The sequence below is a fragment of the Pteropus medius genome, unplaced genomic scaffold (genome assembly GCF_902729225.1).
Source record: "Pteropus medius unplaced genomic scaffold, Ma_sr-lr_union100, whole genome shotgun sequence".
Lineage (NCBI taxonomy): Eukaryota > Metazoa > Chordata > Mammalia > Chiroptera > Pteropodidae > Pteropus > Pteropus medius.
The window spans coordinates 6,683,779-6,702,946 of record NW_024354502.1 but is presented as its reverse complement, the minus strand read 5'-3'; the positions used below and the strand labels follow the sequence as shown (position 1 = coordinate 6,702,946).

General features: G+C 35.0%; 1 protein-coding gene across 3 annotated transcripts in view; it reads right to left on the bottom strand.

Annotated features, from left to right (window-relative positions):
• Positions 1-2,548: 2,548 nt before the first annotated feature.
• Positions 2,549-19,168, bottom strand: part of TAF2 (TATA-box binding protein associated factor 2) — a 67,679-nt gene continuing 51,059 nt past the window's right edge. The window contains exons 19-23 of one of the 3 annotated variants that reach the window (XM_039853871.1): positions 16,528-16,757; positions 15,087-15,242; positions 14,500-14,605; positions 12,769-12,891; positions 2,549-4,009 (exon numbers count right to left, since the gene is read on the bottom strand). In XM_039853871.1, coding sequence (XP_039709805.1) covers positions 3,747-4,009; positions 12,769-12,891; positions 14,500-14,605; positions 15,087-15,242; positions 16,528-16,757 — 878 coding nt within the window. In that variant the 3' untranslated portion in view covers positions 2,549-3,746. The remainder of the gene's footprint in view (positions 4,010-12,768; positions 12,892-14,499; positions 14,606-15,086; positions 15,243-16,527; positions 16,758-19,168) is intronic. The other 2 variants (XM_039853869.1, XM_039853870.1) reach the window with 2 other exon arrangements.

Below are 19,168 nucleotides of genomic sequence, written 5' to 3'. Positions count from 1 at the left end.
AGTACAAATGAGTAGCTGATGGATGGATGGTCACGGGGATGGGGAGCATGGCATAGGGAATGCAGTTAGCATTAATACGTTGGCTCGGTGGAGAGCCGGGAGGGAGGGAGCAATCGGGGGATCATTTCATGAACTATACAGATGTCTAACCAATGTACCGTATACTTTACACGAAAATAAATAAATTAAAAATCTAAAATAATTAGAAATGTATAAACATTAAAAAAGAGGTAATAAAATTACCATCATTTATAGATGTGATTATTTTCAAGTAAAACCCAAGAAATGCATTTAAAAAGTTGCAAATAAGAATTTAGTAATGAAGTTGAGATGGTTAATTTTATCTATCAATCGGACCGGGCCATGGGATGTGCAGACAGACAGCTGGTTAAACATTATTTCTGGGAGCGTCTGTGAAGGTGTTTCAGGAGGACGTTAGCGTTTGGATTGGTGGACAAAGTAAAGCAGATGCCCCGCCCCCTCCCCAATTGGATGATGGGTGAGCATCATCCAATCTGTTGAAGGCCCGAGTACAACAAAAAGATTGAGGAGGGTTAAATTCCCTCTCTACCTGACTGTATGAGAGCTGGGACATCGATCTTCTTCTGCCTATGCAGTCTTAGTCCTCAGGCCTTCAGAACCGGACTGCAGTCTATACCGTGGGCTCTTGCTCTCAGGCCTTTAGACTACATACCACTAGCTTTCCTTCCTGGGTTTCTGGCTTGCAGACAGCAGATTGCAGAACTTCTCAGCCTCCATAATCATGTGAGTTAATATTTTATAACAAATGTGTGTGCAGGTGTGTGCATGCTGTTTTTCTGGAGAACCCTGATTAATGCAGTAGCTAAAGCACAAAATCAGCATAAAGCAATATACATAACCATATATAAATACACCATTTTTCAATACCAAAAGCAAAATAAATAAACTACCTTATAATGTAGTTAAAAAGAAATATTATATTAATAGATAAAAATATTGTTATCCCTAATAAGAATAATCAACATCGATATCAATTCTAAGTTAACTTTTAACACACGACCAACACCAACTACAAAAACAATTTCAAGGCTAGAAAGACTGATTCCAAAATTTATGTAGAAAAATAAACCCACAAAAAGGCAAAATTATAGTGATGAAAAATTGATCCGTGGAGGACAGGGGGTGGGGGTAGGGGAGCTGACTACAAAGGGGTGGCACGAGGGAATTTGAAAGTGATGGGTCTGAGGTGGTTGGATACAGAAGTCCAAGCATTTGTCAAAACCGATAGAAACATACTTCACAAAGAATATTACTGTATATGAATTAATAAGTCGACCAGAAAAAGAAAATGACCCATAAGAGCCAAAAAATTCTGAAGAAGAAATAAGCGGAGGCTAGCTCTACCATACATAGTGGTACAGTAATCTAAACAGTGTGGTACTGGCAGGTGAACAGACAGATCCATGAAACTAGCTACAAGGCCCAGAAATGGACCCAAATATATAAGGGAATTTAATATATAGCACTTGAAATCTAGAGAGAAAAGATAGAGTTTTAAATCCCTGGTGTTGGGTAGCATTCTGGAAGAAAGTAAAAGTGGGATCCCTATCTCCTGCCTTCTATCAGAATAAATTCCAGATGAATTCTAGTTGAATAAAGGCTATAAAACCTGAAACTTGAAACTTTAAAACCAATAGAAAAATTGGGAGAATTCTTTTATAATCATGGACTAAGGAAGACCTTTGTTACTATGATACAAAATGTGGTCGTCATAAAAGATAAAGTATACAAAAATAAAAAGCAATTTCTGCAATTATCATATTAGCAAATATAAATACTACATGGATATATGTACAGACTAGCTCTGGAAAGGTACATTTAATACTGGCAACAGGGACTGCCTCTAGGGAAGGAGACTGGGGAGGCTTACACTAGAACTATGTATTGTTTCTGTGTAATTACCTATTTCGAAAATGTGAATAATTTTTTGCATTGTCTGCTCCTAAACATCAGCTTAAATAGCTGAAAGCTCACCATAAGAGGTTCCTCTTAAGAAACATCCAGTACTAATATGCAACTTAGAAATAACATACACAATATACAGTTCCTAAACAATGTTTGATATGCAAGAGGTGCTCTTCCAACAACACTGATAATCATTTTGAAATGTATCATTACTATTTTAGTTGGGAATTCTACATGTGGTATCACTGCACACTGTAATATAAAACATTCCATTTTTCCAAAATAATTTCAATTGGCCAACAATTAATTGGAATCTTTAAATAACTGCCATTTAGGCCCTTCGATGTCTCATCACATCCCCTATGCACTTGCAAGCTGGCCCAGCTCCACTGCTTTACAATTACTCTGTACTTCTGAAAACACTGTATCGTCTGCTGAGAGAACTTTACCCGCCTCTGCCTACTGAAATCATTCTTCCTAGAAGGACCAGATCAAATACCACTATCCACAAAGCTCTCCAGAAATTTTGTGAATAGATATATTACATAGATGCAGAGATAGAAAGGTAACAAAAGATATAAAAAGACACAAAGGCAGAATGATCAATTTAAAAAGTGATTTATTAAACAAGTTAAATGCAAATAAAAGTATATTTAAAAGTCTAACATTATTGGATCCTTTTGAAATACCTATTCTGGGAAGAAGTATCTTCCAAACTTCCTAATGATAAAGAAAATGATAAAAACACAACAGGTATGAAAAACATTTTTAAACAAACAATAAAGCACACAGTAAATCAGAAATAAAAACAATAACAAACATACAAACTATTGAAGTATGACACCAAAATGTTTCATGTTTTTAAATGCTATGGTATACTCACATGAGGGCCAAACTGTCTATGTTCAAGTTAATAAATAGTATGTAAACACCTTTTTAAGGTACCATAATTTGTGTTATATAGAAATAATTTTAGAATGTGTTGGCTGTGTAAATTGTCCACATTTAGCATATGAACATATTAACTTATACTTAATGAAAAAAACCTTATAATCTAAACATCTTGATTTGAGAACTGTGGATTTGATAGTTCTATTAAATTCCAACGTCGTCATTGCTGAATGCATTACCAAAAGTTATTTGATTTTTTAAAAAAGCTTCTTCCAAAAATTTCAGTATTTTAGGGCAAAAGAAAATATGTATTCTTGTTTACAAATTCTAAAATTCTAATGCTTAGTTTCTATGTTTAATATAAAAAAAATGCACTAGAGAGACAATTCCTATAGAAAAGGCTCTGTCATTTTCAGTAGTTCCAAATGGTGTTATACAATATGTCACTGGAAATAGTAGTAGCTTCTGTTTAAAACAATTTGGCAGTAGCTTCTGTTTAAAACATAACTTTGCCTGATAACATCCATCAAAGGCTTTAAAACATAATTGACCTTGGCAGTACACACGGAGACCATGATGTGACTGGGGACTGCCAGTGGGCTGGAGAGTCTTTATGAACAGAGGTTTGGGGGGTGTGTGTGTGTGTGTGTGTGTGTGTGTGTGTGTAGTAGAGAGAAGAGAGAGAGTTATAAGGAGAAAGTGGGATGAAATGGTTCATTTAGAGCTATAAAATATATTTTCCTAATTACATCTCAACTGTATAAATAATGTAAATCAAATGTTTAGAACTTAAATGGATTCTGAATTTCTGAGAGGCAACTTGTTTCCCCCTTTCATCACTCTCTACAGAGGACACAGCTTTCCTGACATACTTCCTCTGGACGCCGAGGGAACGGGCTGCTCAGCCCTCAGTCTGAGAGAGAAGGAGAACGCACAGACCTGCCGCTGGCGGGGCTGGAGAAAGCAAAAGGCTCCTTGTCCTTTTCTTTACCGTCGTGCTTGTGCTTGTGCTTATGCTTATGTTTGTGCTTCTTCTTCTTCTTCTTGTGCTCATGGTGGTGGTGGTGATGGTGGTCACTGTGTTTGGAGGACGTAGATTCCTTAGAAAACAGTGAGAGTGGAGTTGTCGCAACTTGATGCATACTCATCTCCAAAGGCGATTGTTCTTTACCTTCAAGATTAAAAACACCCAAAATGAATTCCTATTGATAACAAGGAAAGTGAGATGAAAGTAAGAGGGAGCTGATGACAGTATAGAAAAGAGAGATTCCTAACTGTTTATCAATCCCATGGAAATAATCAGGGACAGGAGAAGTATCTAAGTAAGACATCCAACTGGTTACACACAAGTAAGTTTTCGGCACTGTAACCAAGAAGCTGAATATTTCAATTCCTTAAAGTCTATACGAATTATGATATATACCACCGTGTTACCAAACCATCTTCTAAAAATTAACATTTAATATTTTAAAGTACTATGAAGCAACAATAATGATTACACATGTGTGTTACAGGTTAACATCCACATTAGTCAATGAAAACTTAGCTCCTTCAACGATATAGTTCTGCCTTAAGGTATGAGGAAATGTTAATATTATTTTCGTGCCATCCGGAGAACCACTTAGACACACGTAAACATGCCACGCTAGTTACTGATAACGATCTCGGCAATTATTTAAATTTCTATAGTTCTTTAAGACAATTCTGGGGATAGATAAGCAAAATGAACTCTTTAAATATATTCTGTACACTTAGCTTAAGAAACCCAGAAAAGGTGGGGAGTCTATAAAGAGGATATCTTTATTTAAAAATATGAGTAGTGTCATTTAAAAACAAAAACAATCAAACAAAAAACCCCCGAGAATTAGATGTGTGCTCTAGAACAGATTCTCTTACTAATCTTCGGCATATTTTATCCCTCTTTATTTCACCTAAAAAATGAATGTCTTTAAAAGTTTTTTTCCATTTCTAACATTCTATCAGTCCAGGAATATACAATAGTGGTTTTCAGACTCTGTACAAGAATTGCTTCATCTAGGCTCCATAATCCCTGGGCCATACCCTAATAAACAATTCTTTCCATATTACTCTAAGTTAATGTTACTGCTTTATATGCAGCCAACTAAGAAAAAAGCCTGAGAATCAGAACCACTACCCCCAATCCAGTTGGTTACCAAATCTTATTGATTCTCACAAATATCTCTTAAATCTGCCTCCTTATCCTATCTGCAACTGTATTAATTGCAATAACTTCATCTTATCTGGATTACAGTACGAGTCTCCTATTAACTGGTTTCTTGGCCTGAAGTGTCTTATACTCTAATCCATACTTTATTGGGTGCACAGAAGGGGTTCTCAACCAGGGGTATTTTTGCCCCCAAAGGCTTCTTTGACAACATCTGGAGACATTTTTGTTGTCACAACTGGGGTGGGGCTGAGGGAGGAAGTGTTACTAGCATCCTGTGGGTAAAGGCTAGGGACGCTTTCAAACATCATACAATGCAGAGGACAGCCCCCTATGACAAAGAACTCTCATGCCCAAAAATGTCAATAGAGTTCAGGCTGGGAGACTCTGCTTCACAGTGATCTTCCTGAAAATAAAGCTGATCATAACTGTCAGCTTAAAAACTCAGTTGATTCCACTGACAGAATAAAAGCCAAACTCCTTGGACTTCACTGAAACAGTTTCTGAAAAAAGATAAAAAAGTAAAAGTAAACAACTAGGCTGTTCACTAAGATGGATTGCAATGCAGTAATTTCTTTTCTTTTCTTTTTTTTTTTTAAAGTAAGTTCTCAGCACTAATTCTGATCTAAGCCAGCCTCAAACCATAATTTTTCAAAATAAAAAGGTATCACCACAGTTTTCTAAAATCACTTTCAGTACTAATTTTACTGACAGTTTACAATATGTCCTGATCTTACCTTTCCAATCTTAACTTCCACTATTCCTTTCTATACACTTTACGTTAGCTCCTTCATAACTCTGTGTTGTACATTCTATTCCCTATTGCTTCGAATGCCCCTCTCTTATTTCTTCTCCGATTCACACGTTCATTTAACAAATGTCAGGAACTACATGGGAACTAGAGAAATAGTGATCAATTGGACAGACCTCAATATTCCTGGAACTTACACATTAGCACAGGAGAAACTGAATAGGTACACCTGAGTAACAAAAAAATACAGAATGAAACAGGGACAGAACAGGCGGCTTAAAATAGTTGAGGGATGGGAAATGGACTAAGAGGCAAAATTCTCTAAGGAACTAATTTTTAAACTAATCTGATGGAGGGGAAAGAAAAAGAAGGAAAAAAAAAACACACACACATTTTAGGCTCTATAATAATTTAAAACTCAGCTCAAATGTCATTTTGGGGGGAACATTCACTCTAACTGCAACACTCCCCAAATCAGTTCTTTTATATTCCCACAACATAAAACAGATGAGGAAATTAAGGCACAGAGAAATTAAGTGCCTTGCTCATAACTGCACTAAGAGAACTAAGCTACAAAACCAAAGAGCCTGATACCAAAATCTACGCTCTTAACCTTTCTGCCTGTCTGAACATAGCATGACACATACTGTAGCACAGCTTTTATCTTTGAGTCTCTTTCATTAGACTCATAAAATCTTGACGTATCACTCAATATCTAGCAGCCCCTACAATCCACCTCCCCAGCCCTGCCAAAGCTTGCTAAACAAATGAATTAATATAACGGAGTTATATAATTGTGTTTCTTTTTAAATAGGATGTCAGGTGAACTTAATCCAACTAAATGCAATTGGAAGGTCACTCTCTAATTTTGAAGGCAGAGGGATAGAGCACAGAAACTATTATAGATCATTCATTCAACTGGTACTGACTACTGTACTTCATGTCAGGAACCATGCCAATATTTTAGAGCAAGTGAATGAGACGAAGTTCCTGTCCTCACAGATTATTCACGTTTTGCTACCACAAAATCAGAATATAAACATTCTAATTTTTATAAATATATAAATTCATGAGTTAAAGCTAACACTAATAATGATGTAAAAACTAAACAGATTATTTATATAGAAGCAAGTTTGAGGATCTGTATCTTTTGTAGTAACTGGTACCGGATATTCTTCAGAAAAAGAAAAAACTTGAAAGATATTTTATAGTATCAGTGAAAAAGGCTACTATATGATTTTAATATGGATTTAAAAAAATACATGAATATAGTAACAATTCTATAAATATAGAAAAAGAGTTTCATACCAAACAATACAAAACCAGGTGATGAGAATAAGAGACTTTAAAGCCTCATGAACGAATTCCTTTAGCGCCTATCTCATTGTGTAGTCAGTCTATACCAACAGACTTTGCAGCTTTCCAGCTGGCTGTCTGCACCACTGGGAGTCTGCGGTCCTTTTCTACACTCAGGGGAGTTTCATCATCCAGTCCTAGACACTTGCCAAGCTACTTGGATTGCAGAAAAGCCAATAGTTATGTTGGAAAATGTACTTCCCAGCAGAGGCAACCGCCAAATGAACAACTGAGTATACTTGGGTGTGCTCTTTTCCACTTCAAAAGTACCAATTTCTTCTCTAGTGGCCTTATATTTTGCATTAAAGATATATTAATTGATTATAAACCTTACATTTCTTGATCTGCATAAAGTCTTAATCCCAAAACAAAGGTGTTAGGAACCAGGGCAAATGGCTGACTGCAGGTCTGGGTAGGTAAATTACAAGATCAGTGTGAAACATCTGGGATAATAATAGCAAAGAAGTTAGTGTTCTTCACTGACTCAAGGGTCAAGAGGTTCTCACTGTTCAAAGATGAGACAATATAAATACTGACGAAGATAATAACTGTAATGGACTAGAACTGACTGATCACACTGGAGGTTGCTAGTTGGCCAATTCATTATTTTGAGAATTACTATGTAAATAGAATCAAGCCTTTATCTTTTTCCTATATGACCTATACCACTGGGTAATAGATGAGGGGGAATTTAGCTTTATAAAAATAATCCAATTTCTAAATAAAAATGGAAAGATAAATTAGATATGACCATTTTACAACCTTTAGAATTAACGAATTTAGGCCTTGAACATCTAATGGCTAACCTCATAAAGGCATCTAGACACTATATGCTTCCAGATTGAAGAACACACCACCATCCACAAACCTGAATCCAATAAAGCTTCTAGATACAACTACAAATTTACATGAAATATAGAGGACTCTAACTTAATTATAGCCGAGGTATACAATTAGCAAAACAGAGACTTGAAAACTACAGATCAAAAACCTGGTTTCTTTAACAAATACATTGTAAAGGAGAGAAAAAGAAGAGATAAAAAGATGAACTGGAAACTTTAAATTTAAGAAGATGTAAAGGATATACCAGCCAACTGCAATGTACAGACCTTATATGACCAATGATTCAAACAAATAAATTGTTTAAAAAGTAAAAATAATGGCATTTGTCATTTGAAATTTAAACAATGATCGGATATTTAAAGATATGAAAAAAGTCAATTTTTTAAAGTATAAAAATATTACTGTGGTTTTGACTTTTTAAATTCCTCATCTTTTAGAGACACATACTAAATTATTTAAAATGATGATATGTGGGACTTGTTTCACAATAATTCAGAAGGGTGAAAATGGGTAAGGGTATAAATTAAACAAGCCTGACCATGAGCTGACTGATTGTTGTTGAAGCTGAGTAATGAATTCATGGGGGTTCATCATACTAATTACTTCAGTTTCCCATTATTATGTGTTTTTTAAAAGGAAGTTAGAGCAATTTAGCACTATCCATGATAATGTCAAATGTCCATATTCTTTGATTTAGGACATTCATTTATAAAAATTATCCCACAAATGTGCTCATGCACATGTGCAAAGACATCTTCCAATATTCACTAGAATATTATTTGTAACAACAGAACATCTGATAAAACCTAATTATACTCTCTCATCACCAACAAGCTTTAACTCTGAAGTTTTCATTTATTATAGACAATTAAATTTTTTGTTTGCTTAATCTCTATCTTTCCTGAGTAATTTTTACCAGGTCTAATCCAAGGTAATAAGAAAGTAAAATTTCCTTCTCATGTGGAATTGTATTATAGTCAGATTTCACTTTCACCCTAGCATAATGAGGTCACCTATAGAATCTCTATTGTAGGGGGAGGGTGAAGAGGGTAAAGGGGATCAAATAAATGGTAGCTGAAGGAAACTGGACTTTGGGTGGTAAACACACAATAGAATAAACATGTCAAATGATAATGTACATCTGAAAACTATATAATTGTATTAACCAATGTTACCCCAATAAGCTTAATTAAAAATTAAAAAAAAAAAAAAAATAGAACCTCTATTGAGAAAAATGCATATACTACCATCCCCCTGACACAAAGAACAAAACATGTTCAGTTTTGTTGTTCTACCCAACATAAAATCTTTCCTAGAGGCCTAATAAAATGCACTATGATGGATAAGGGTTAGCTGCAGTCAATTTAATAAATGCAAAACAAACAGAAAGAGGTACTTAATATAAGCCTAATGTGGAAGCTTTCCAGCCCATCTGATAAAAGTGCTGATATCACAGTGAATAACCCGCTAATTCTATTGAGTTCATTCGCATTAGGCGTATATTTAAATTTAACACCAAACCTGCAGTTTCTATTAGGAAGTGTGAAGTCTGTTCTTTAGATTCTTTAGGTCACTATAAAAATGTGCAGAATTATGTCATTATAATTTAAGAAAAAAAATCAAAGTCTGCTTTTCATATGAGAGTTTACAAAAGAGAGAACTCTAGGCCTCTCAAGTTTTTTTTTTTAAAGGATTTCAAATACCAGAATCGCGCTTTTCTGACTCGTGTAGGAAGGCATTACATAACACCACAGCCCCAGCGAGGCAACTGAGGAACTCTCCTTGTCTTCCCTACAGAAACCACTAGGGATTTCCCTCCACTCCTGTTCCTGGCACTGCTCTCCACTTCACCAAAGCAGCCCCTGCAGCAGCCTGGGACACAGACCAGCCACCGCAGGCCTTTGAAGTGGTGGGAAGAGAGGGAGATGCCACGTGGGAGAAGAGAGGACATGGCATGCTTACCCATCACCATGGGAACCATACAGCCCTTTCTCCAAACTCCTTCCTTACCTCAGGAGAGAGAAAAGCAACAGTAAAGTGGCAAAGAAGAAACTTCAGTGCCACTTCTTTCTCATCCCAAATGGCTTAACCTATTGCACATACATCATCCCTACCTTAAATATTCTTCTCACTGTCACATGCAAGGAAAGAGAAAATGGGGGTGGGGAAGGGGGGGTTAGAAAGTAAACCATGACCTGTCCTCTGCTTAACAATTTCCATCTTTCTATATGGGACCTAAACTTCCATTCCTTTTCTACCCCTCCCAGACACCATCTGCAACACAGTCCAGTTCTCAATGCTCATCTGGCTTGCTGGCTCTAAAGGACCCATCTCAGTCTTCGTCTCAGCTAAGGAATAAAGGAAGCAGGGGTCCCAAACTCAAAAGCCTTGGACCTAAAGAGATAGCACAAATGAGTGAAGAGATTACCAGCTGCAACACAAACGCGATCAACAAAATAAAAAGAACATCCCTGCCTAAAAAAGTCTATCAATTAACTTTTTTTCAAGAGAAGCTAGAAATCCAGATTTTTTATATGCAATCTCTTCATTTTTAGTCAAACACATCAAAAAATTTTATAAGACTTCTACAGACCAAATAAAAGATGCCTCAGTTGGAAAAGCTGAATAGAGTCCAAAAAACCCATTTGTGAACTTTAATTTATAATTCCTAGAGACTTCAGAGATGTCACAGCTTCCCTAACCACTATTCTCTGCCTTCTCTCCTGAACCCCCGACTATCAGCACCACCCCCACCTCCCTCTCTCTCCCACCCCACCCCATCCCCAGTAAGCTACCACAGGAGACCCAGGCTCCATCTGGGAGGCAGGAAGAGAGGAAGTTTCTGTTTTACTTGCCAACTTTAGTTGGGTTAGGTTAAAGTTGTGCTTCTGACATTCCAAAAGATGGAGCTGAAAGCACCTCTTCTCTCAGAAATATTGTTGCACACAGTAGCTAGGTTTCATTCTCCTTCAGGTATAAGTTTAAAGGACTTTCGTCGGCTAATTTGGGGAAATTACCTATTGAATATAACAATATTTCTATGGGAAAACCGCATTTAGAGTCCAAAAATAAATACATGTATAAATAAACTTTTGAAACACTACCATTTGTAAAATGAAGGTTTTCTAAATTCTGTAATACTGTTGAATTTTAAGACTTGCTCAGTGTTGGCAGGGTACTGAACAGCATAAATACATTTAAAGGAAATTACAAAGGCATGTTAACAAATATATTCAAAATTAAGTTTTACAGATCAGTCTATATGTATAATATACTGGTATACATTTTGCCTCATGACAGAAAAGGGTCCTATACCGACAGAAACCAAAGCTAAAATCTTCAAGCTTTTCTATAACCCACGATTAGCCCTCTACCTCCTCCCCAGTTTTCCCATATGATGCCATGGGAACTATAAGACCGTTGAGAGATTCCAAAAAAAGTAAAAATGTATTTTTTAAAGAAATATGGAACAATAATAAAAAGGCACATTGGCGGGCACAAAAAGGTGTTAAGATTTGCTTCTACATAGGTTACTGTGCCACATCATTAAGAAAAACCAAACAAATATATTCAGATTACTTTCTGGACAGGAATCTACTTGATTGTTGGAATCCAGACAAAATCTATTTTTTTAAAGGAAGGAAAGGCAGACAGAAGCATCGCTCTCAAACTATATCAAGAGGCTTGAAACACCCTGTGCTTTATAATTTTTTAAAATGGAGAAAAATTTTCATGTCTAGTAAAATTTTAATAAGTATAATCATAATAAAGCACCAAAACCCAAAGCAAAACCAATAGAACACAAAATTGGCAAGGGCCAAGAAATGTCAAAATTCACTTATCAAAGTTAAGTTTCCAGCTGATTTCCTTCTGCAATATATTTTGTGACTCTATTATAATAAATGCATAGAGAGAGATATAAGCACCCAAAGTCTGGGGTCTCAATACCAAAATATTTTGATGTGTTGCTTTTGTTTCAAGTCTATTAATCACAGCTCCCTAAGCCCCTCAAATAAATAAACAGTTACTCTTTTATTTATATCATAAAAACATGATTTATATAAGCAAAATCCATTCGCTGAAATTTTAATGCCTGACTAATGACTTTTGGAAAAACTATTCTTTAAAAATGATTTGCTTATGTATCGTTTTTCACTCCCTGTTCCTCCAAAACTTGCGGGCTGAATTTGTTCATCAGCACTGAATGTTTACTCTTTATTTGGATTATAATCTTCTCTTTGTAAGTAACAGAACAGAATAAGCAGAAGACAATGTAAAATGGAATAGGTAATAAACATATCCAAACTGAATTACCTTTCATAAACTTAAGCCCATTTAGTATGAAATAATTTAAAAGACAGAACATGTTAGTTTTCTATAAATAGCATCAAGTCTTTGTGACTGACCAACTGTAAAACTTTCAGGGGGAAGAAGAGGAGAAAGAAGTGGCTGATTTCTGTATTTTTTGAGAGTATAAAAGAACAGATTTTATGGTTTCAACTGAAGTTGGCATTTTTCATATAACATTCTTAGAAAAAGCACTGCAAGGAATGAGCAAAATGTTAATATATCTTTAAATGACATAATGAGGGATGATTTTTCCTCTTTCTACTTTTCTGTTATTTCCAAGTTTTATATAATAGAGGTACAGTATTTTTAAAATACTAAAATATTAATTTAAAATAGTCTATGTTGAGTAATATAAATTCTATGTGCTACAAGAAAAGCAAGTCCTCAGGTCTATATATTATTATGAAGTTTATAAATTTGTTCTTGAGCAAAATAATAATTTCACCTGTTCCCTTCCGAGCAAGTTCCATACTCCATGGGGGTTTTGTGGCAGGTGCGCCATCACAGCCTGGTGAGTGCTGGGGTATTAAAGCAGACCGGGAGCTAGCTGGCCGATGCTTAGAGAGCCCTACAATGCCAGAGAAGAAGGAGAACAGGGATTTATTTCTTTGTTTCTCAAAAGAAAAAAAAAAAAACATGAAAGGTTTTTATAAGTCAACCTTAAAAACAGAAGCAGTTCAACAGTAAAATTCTAATAATAAAAAGAATACTGTTTTTACTACTGACGATCCCATCTGATTAAATCCTTTGTCATGGTTTCTATATGCTTAAGTTGAGAACAACACACATCCAAGAAAGACACTAAGTTTGACTAGCCTGCTGAACATACAAACTGGATTCTATATTTTGGGGCAGAAACCATGTCATAATTTTTTTATTACTTACATGGAACTTCGCATAAAGTTAAGTTTGCCAGCTCTCTCCCGAATTCGCTAATAAAGTCCATTATAATATTACTCAACGAATACATAAAAATAACTTAAGAGTTACAGAAGATATTTAAAATAGAAAATGTCTTAATGGTATAATGAGTAAAAAAGGTCGTATTGAGTATTATACCATTTTCATAAAATTCAAAACCAAGTGCCAGTAAACATATAGATCATATGTCTATGTGGCACGCTATAAAGAAAAGCAGCAGAATGATTTTTAAAAAAGGAGAACAGAAAGTCCAAGACAGTAATTACTTGTAGTGCTAAGGCAGGTAAACAGAATCAAGGAAAAAGTCTGGAGGGAACAGGTGTAAAACAGGTGTGAGATGGAGTAAAATATACATGTTAAGGTAAGTGACTGGTTAACAGATATGTTTATTACTATATCTCACAACTTACATGCAAGTTACAGCAAAGCTTTACTCCTGATAATTAGAAAATGTTGATGATATAAATGGTGTAATTTCTTCCAAAAGTATTATAGCAGTATGTATCTAGAGCTAAGAAAATTTTCTGAAGAAAAATATCTCATAATATACTAAAGTTAATCATTTCGCCAACAATGTTTTTGGGAATTTATCCTAAGAACATAATTGGATTTTTTTTTTTTTTAAAAAAAGGGTATGAAAGCTTTTGTATGAAGATATGCAGTACAGAATTACCTATAATAAATAAAAATAAGAAATAATGTAAATGCCTACCAACAGAAATAATAAGGTAAATTATAGTATATAAACTCAATACTGTCTCAGGTAATATTTTCAAAGGAAAGATGTTTGAGAGATACATGTAAAAATCTAAGATACAATATTATGAGAAATAGGCAGGCAAAAAGAAGTAGTTGCATTATGGGTGGCATTAACTTCAGTTAAAACTTTTAAATATAATTATGGTTATATTATTAAAAATAAAGCAGATCCAGTATTTTATTTTATCTTGCCTACTGCAAGAGAGAGAGAAATTAAAGCTTTTGGAAGAAATGTGATGAATGGATTTTAAAAAAATCTAGAAGTATACTGAATATTAAAGAAAAATAAAATAAAATTTAGTATCTAAAGAAACACTTTTTAAAAATTTATTTCTTTGCTGATATGTTATAATCTGATAGAATCTAGTATTTCATTTTATACCAGTTATTTTTAAACTTTATAGTTGTTAACCTGAAAATAAAGCCATACACCTTAGAAGAGTGGTATCATGTGAACTCTCAATCACCCCAATGATTGCAGTAACACTAATCTTACCTGGCGTCGATGGCCTTTCAAGCATGTTCAAATGATGAGAAATGAAGGCCTGGCTATCGTGAACAGTATCCATATCAATCTCCTCCTCATCTTGAGAACTTGAAAACTAAAACACACACACACACACACACACAGAACAAAGAAGAAAAAGGGCCACTACATCACTTTACGTTTGGATCTTAGCTCTTAGGAAAGGTAGCCGAGAGGCCAAAGGATATATCCCCAAATAATCTTAAAAGGAAAAGTCTCTTTTTCTCAAAAAGTATTGAGAGAGAAAAGATTATGTAGCCCAGCCTCCAAAGAAGCTGATTAGAAATTACTGGAAATGTAACAGCAACTAAAATCTAACCCTATGTTGTGGGAAGATCGTGCACACATAGTTCCTCCCCCAAACAGAGAAGAAGTATGTGCTAATACAAGTTAAACAATCAGTTAGAATGTCTTAGAGATGGACATTTGGGTTCTTTTATGATTCATTCAGTCTGTCCCATCTGTTCCTAAGGGAAAACCACTGCAAGTATTTACAGAGATTCACAAGAAGGTGAATATCCTACACTGTTAATACAGGTTTAACCTGTATTTCTTACTCTGATTTTGAGTTTGACTTTACTGCTATCCTCATTCTTCTCCAGTATTTGACCAGGTTCTAGTGGGGACCCCAGTGGTGTATCAGCCTTCCTCTTCACTCCCTGCTGATGAGCTGATATATTACATGATGCTTCCTTGGCAAGGTGATCATCTTCCTGCGGCAATATTCAAGATCAAAATTAGATTTCTGAAGACAAGTAGCTCATATTATAGCTGAAAACTAATAGCTATAGCAATCATGCAGATAAGAGTATGCCCAGTGCCTAAAAGTTATCAGCAATGGGCTTAAAATAAATTTCTTTTCTTTTCTAATTCTTTTTTTGGGGGAGTGGGTAAAAAGGGAGTTAAGTGAACTTTCAGAGCTTTCCCAAAAGAATTTTATCTTCTGGGATCATTTTCTCCTCTAATCCTGAAGATTCCAAGTATAAATGTGGATAAATGAACAACTATGGACAAAATTATAAACATATTCATTTCCACAGATTTATAAATATTTAGATCTGAAAGAGCTCTTTAATGAGACTTTTTTTTTTACTATGGGAAGATTTCTTACTTCTTCATAACATAAACTCTACGATACATTTAAAATTTATAACAAATAAGTACAATTACACTTCAGAAAATCTAGGTAAGTAGTTAAAATGACTACTTCTAACTAGCATAGAGAGCACCTGAATTTTATAGTGTCAAAACACCAGTAGGGAACTGCCAGGCAAGTTATCTGGTCTAAATATTGGTGAAAAATGAAGTGTGAAGTATTGGAGACATTCTGTCATCAATTAAAAAATCATTTCTGGAAAACTTTAATTAAATTACAATTAAATAATATGTATCCTAAAGGTCTTTCTATAAAAAGTCTGGTAATTTTATAATGTATAGCTAGAAATAAAACTTTTCTAAAGGCAAACTCATACACACATATATAAATTTAAAAATGTAATATATAATCTCTTCCCAAATCAGATTACTCATTTTTCTATTTAGTGTTATTTATTTATTTAATTCAACAAGTATTTGCCAGGCACTTATATGTTTAGAACTATGCTAGGTATTATACAGAGCAGTGAAAATTAATTAATTAAATAAATAAATGAAAATAAAATAAAAGTCAGGGCCCCTTGTGTTCAGTTTGCCATTACCATACACCAACCAGATAGGTTAAGATGTAACAGGTTAAATATTCATTTTATTTTTCCCCTACTCAAAGAAGAAATTCTATGCTCAAGCACACAAAAATCATATGTCATCACAAAAGGAGTAAATGGACTGGCGGCACTGTGTAGCTGTCAGCAGCACTTTATAAATTATGAGTGCTAAACTAATGTCAGCCAACAGTTTTTTAAATGGTACAAGAAACTTAGTGGCTTTAAAATCTGCCACTTTAAAAGAAGTAATTCTCTTCTCTAGATAGCTCTATATAATAAAACTACATCTTCTTACAGGGTTCTGAAATCCAACTAGCTGTGCGTGACTACTTGGATTAATCGCAGTTTCTTGGTTGCCTGTGATGGCCTCTGGAATTATGGTTGGATTCAAGACAGCTTTTTTCTCTTTCAGATTAAGAACCAACCCAAGCTCTGGCAAGGGTAAGCACGAAGGTCTACTGAGGCCAAAAAGTGTGAAGTACAAGTCCACAGCACCACACCGTAACCTCCAGTCATGTGAAGTACCTAAGAAGTAAATAATAAAAAAAAAAGTCAATGTGTACATTTATCCATACCTTTTTAACTATTCCAGAACCTCTACAGAAGAAATGAAAGGATTATGATGCCTAAAAGGAGCCATCTATTAACCTAGGCCCCACTGGCAAGTCCTCTCCCATAAAGATATATTTTATCTTAACAAAGATACTTATAAATTGTTATAGGAACGATAAATGTTAGTGAATGAACTAATGAATTTTTTAATTGGAGAAATTTTTATTATCACGCCATCCTTCTTTACAAAATGAATAAAAAAAAAAAAATGACATTTTTTTTCCTGCCTTTAAATCTTCCTTTTAATTCCTCCTCCTTGGTAACTAACTATTCCACACTTGTTCATTGTCTGTTCATCTTGTCTGATTTTCTTCTTTAATAGCCTGTTAGGAAGACAGCATTCCATGAGCCTTCATGGACCCTACCACTTGAAACAAATTCTCCTCTCAAATTTATTACTTTCAGGTTTTAAATAAATTACAAGAAACCCTACAACTACTTGAAACAACATAATTCTAAACTTGGATTTACAGGAGAAAAATACTGTGCTAAACACCTTCATATTTTCTAAGTATTTATTTAAACACACACACACACAAATAAGCAAACCCCAGAGATGACAACAGGTAGTAAAACATCTATCAGTCAGAAGAAGATTGCCTGTGTAGAAATTCATTTTAAAGCAGTTGAGATTAGAGGCAAGTTCTTTCAAATCTTTTGATGAGTCTTTGATTTTTCATCTCCAAAATAAGAGTATTGGTCTCAGATTATACCTTTCCCAAAGCTATGACAGACCAGACCACACAGATACCAGAGTTCTTTCTCATTTTCCTTTTTATCGCCAGTAGAGCACTCCAGGTAGATACTGCCATCAAAAAGCACTGATTAACAAGATGGAATCTTTCATTTTTGTTAGATCATTTTTATGGTTTCTTGGCTGAATTTAAAATGATCTAGAGAATTTAAAACAAGTGAGAAAAAGCAATATGAAATTCTTCTGGATAAGAAAATAAACCCTATAAATATTTAATTTTGACCAAGAACTGTGAGAGAGTATCATAACATGTAAAAATGAGAAACAAAAGAGAAAGAAGTCGCTACAGCAAATACTGGAAAGCATAAATATTAAGCTTTGTGGTTTTCAATAACAAATATTAGAATAGGAAGGTAAATTATAATCAAATAGTGATCCTGAAGAGACTTACTCTAATAGATAAATATTATATTAATTATATGCAAAGGAAATCCATGTGGAAGGAATTATAATTCTACAGAGTTCATACTAAGTACTACACTGTGCTATCTTGCCGACAAAGAGCCATCATCAATGCTATTTGAGACATCTTCAATTCTGCTACTGTGTGATAAGGTAATAGATACATGGCACTGCTCGAAGCAAGAGAAAGAGGCAGGCGCTCCTGAGGAGGATAAAGTTTTATGTCTTAAAAACTACAGGGAAACTAGAAATGGGAAGAACATTACAGAAAGAAAAATAAGGATTTTTTTACACTGGAATTCCATTCTCTTCTCTAAAATATGCTTATCTGTACACTGTAATGGTCTGGAATTGCTTAATTTTTTGTAGGCATTCATTATTCTCCTCCTCAAAGCATTTCATATATGTAAAGGTAAAAACAAGTATCAGATTCCTGGGCCTTTTATTACAAAGGTTGGAGGGGCTCAGCCCTCTGAAGGAAGGAAAGGAATCCCGCCAGAGCAGCCAGCCCTGTATCCGTGTATTTGTGGCTATAGCAAGAAAAGGAATGAATCTTAAGCATTTTATGTTAGGAAAACAAGAGTGGTTTAGGGTACATTTATACTGGAAGAAAAGTAAACCTTGAAGATCCATATCATCTAATTAGGTCTGCTGCCATCCTGAACCTTTCTTTACACATTGCAGATCAGGAGTCCCCCACCCGTGGGCCAAGGACTAGTACCATTACTGTCAGGAACAGGGCCGCACAGCAGGAGGTGAGCAGGGGGCCTGTGAGTGAAGCTTCATCTGTATTTGCAGCCACTCTCCAGCGCTAGCATCACCGCCTCAGCTCCACCTCAAATCATCAGGCTTTAGATTCTTGTAGGAGCACCTGTCCCTGATGCCACAAAGGTTGGGGACCTCTGTTGTAGATGACACTGAAACCAGTGTCATCTACAACAGAGGTCCCCAACCTTTGTGGCATCAGGCAACTAAGTGTGATTTCCTCAAATATTTTTTAAAAATACTATTTTAATTTAAAAATCATTAATTTAAAAACGCAAATGGAAATGTGTATTTTTATGAGAAAGAGTGTTCTATTTTGTTTTTTAAAAGTCAGATTGAAGATGATTAGGCACCACACTGAAGGCTGCTAAACACAAAATCCCTGGACAGTGGGTTTTTGTTA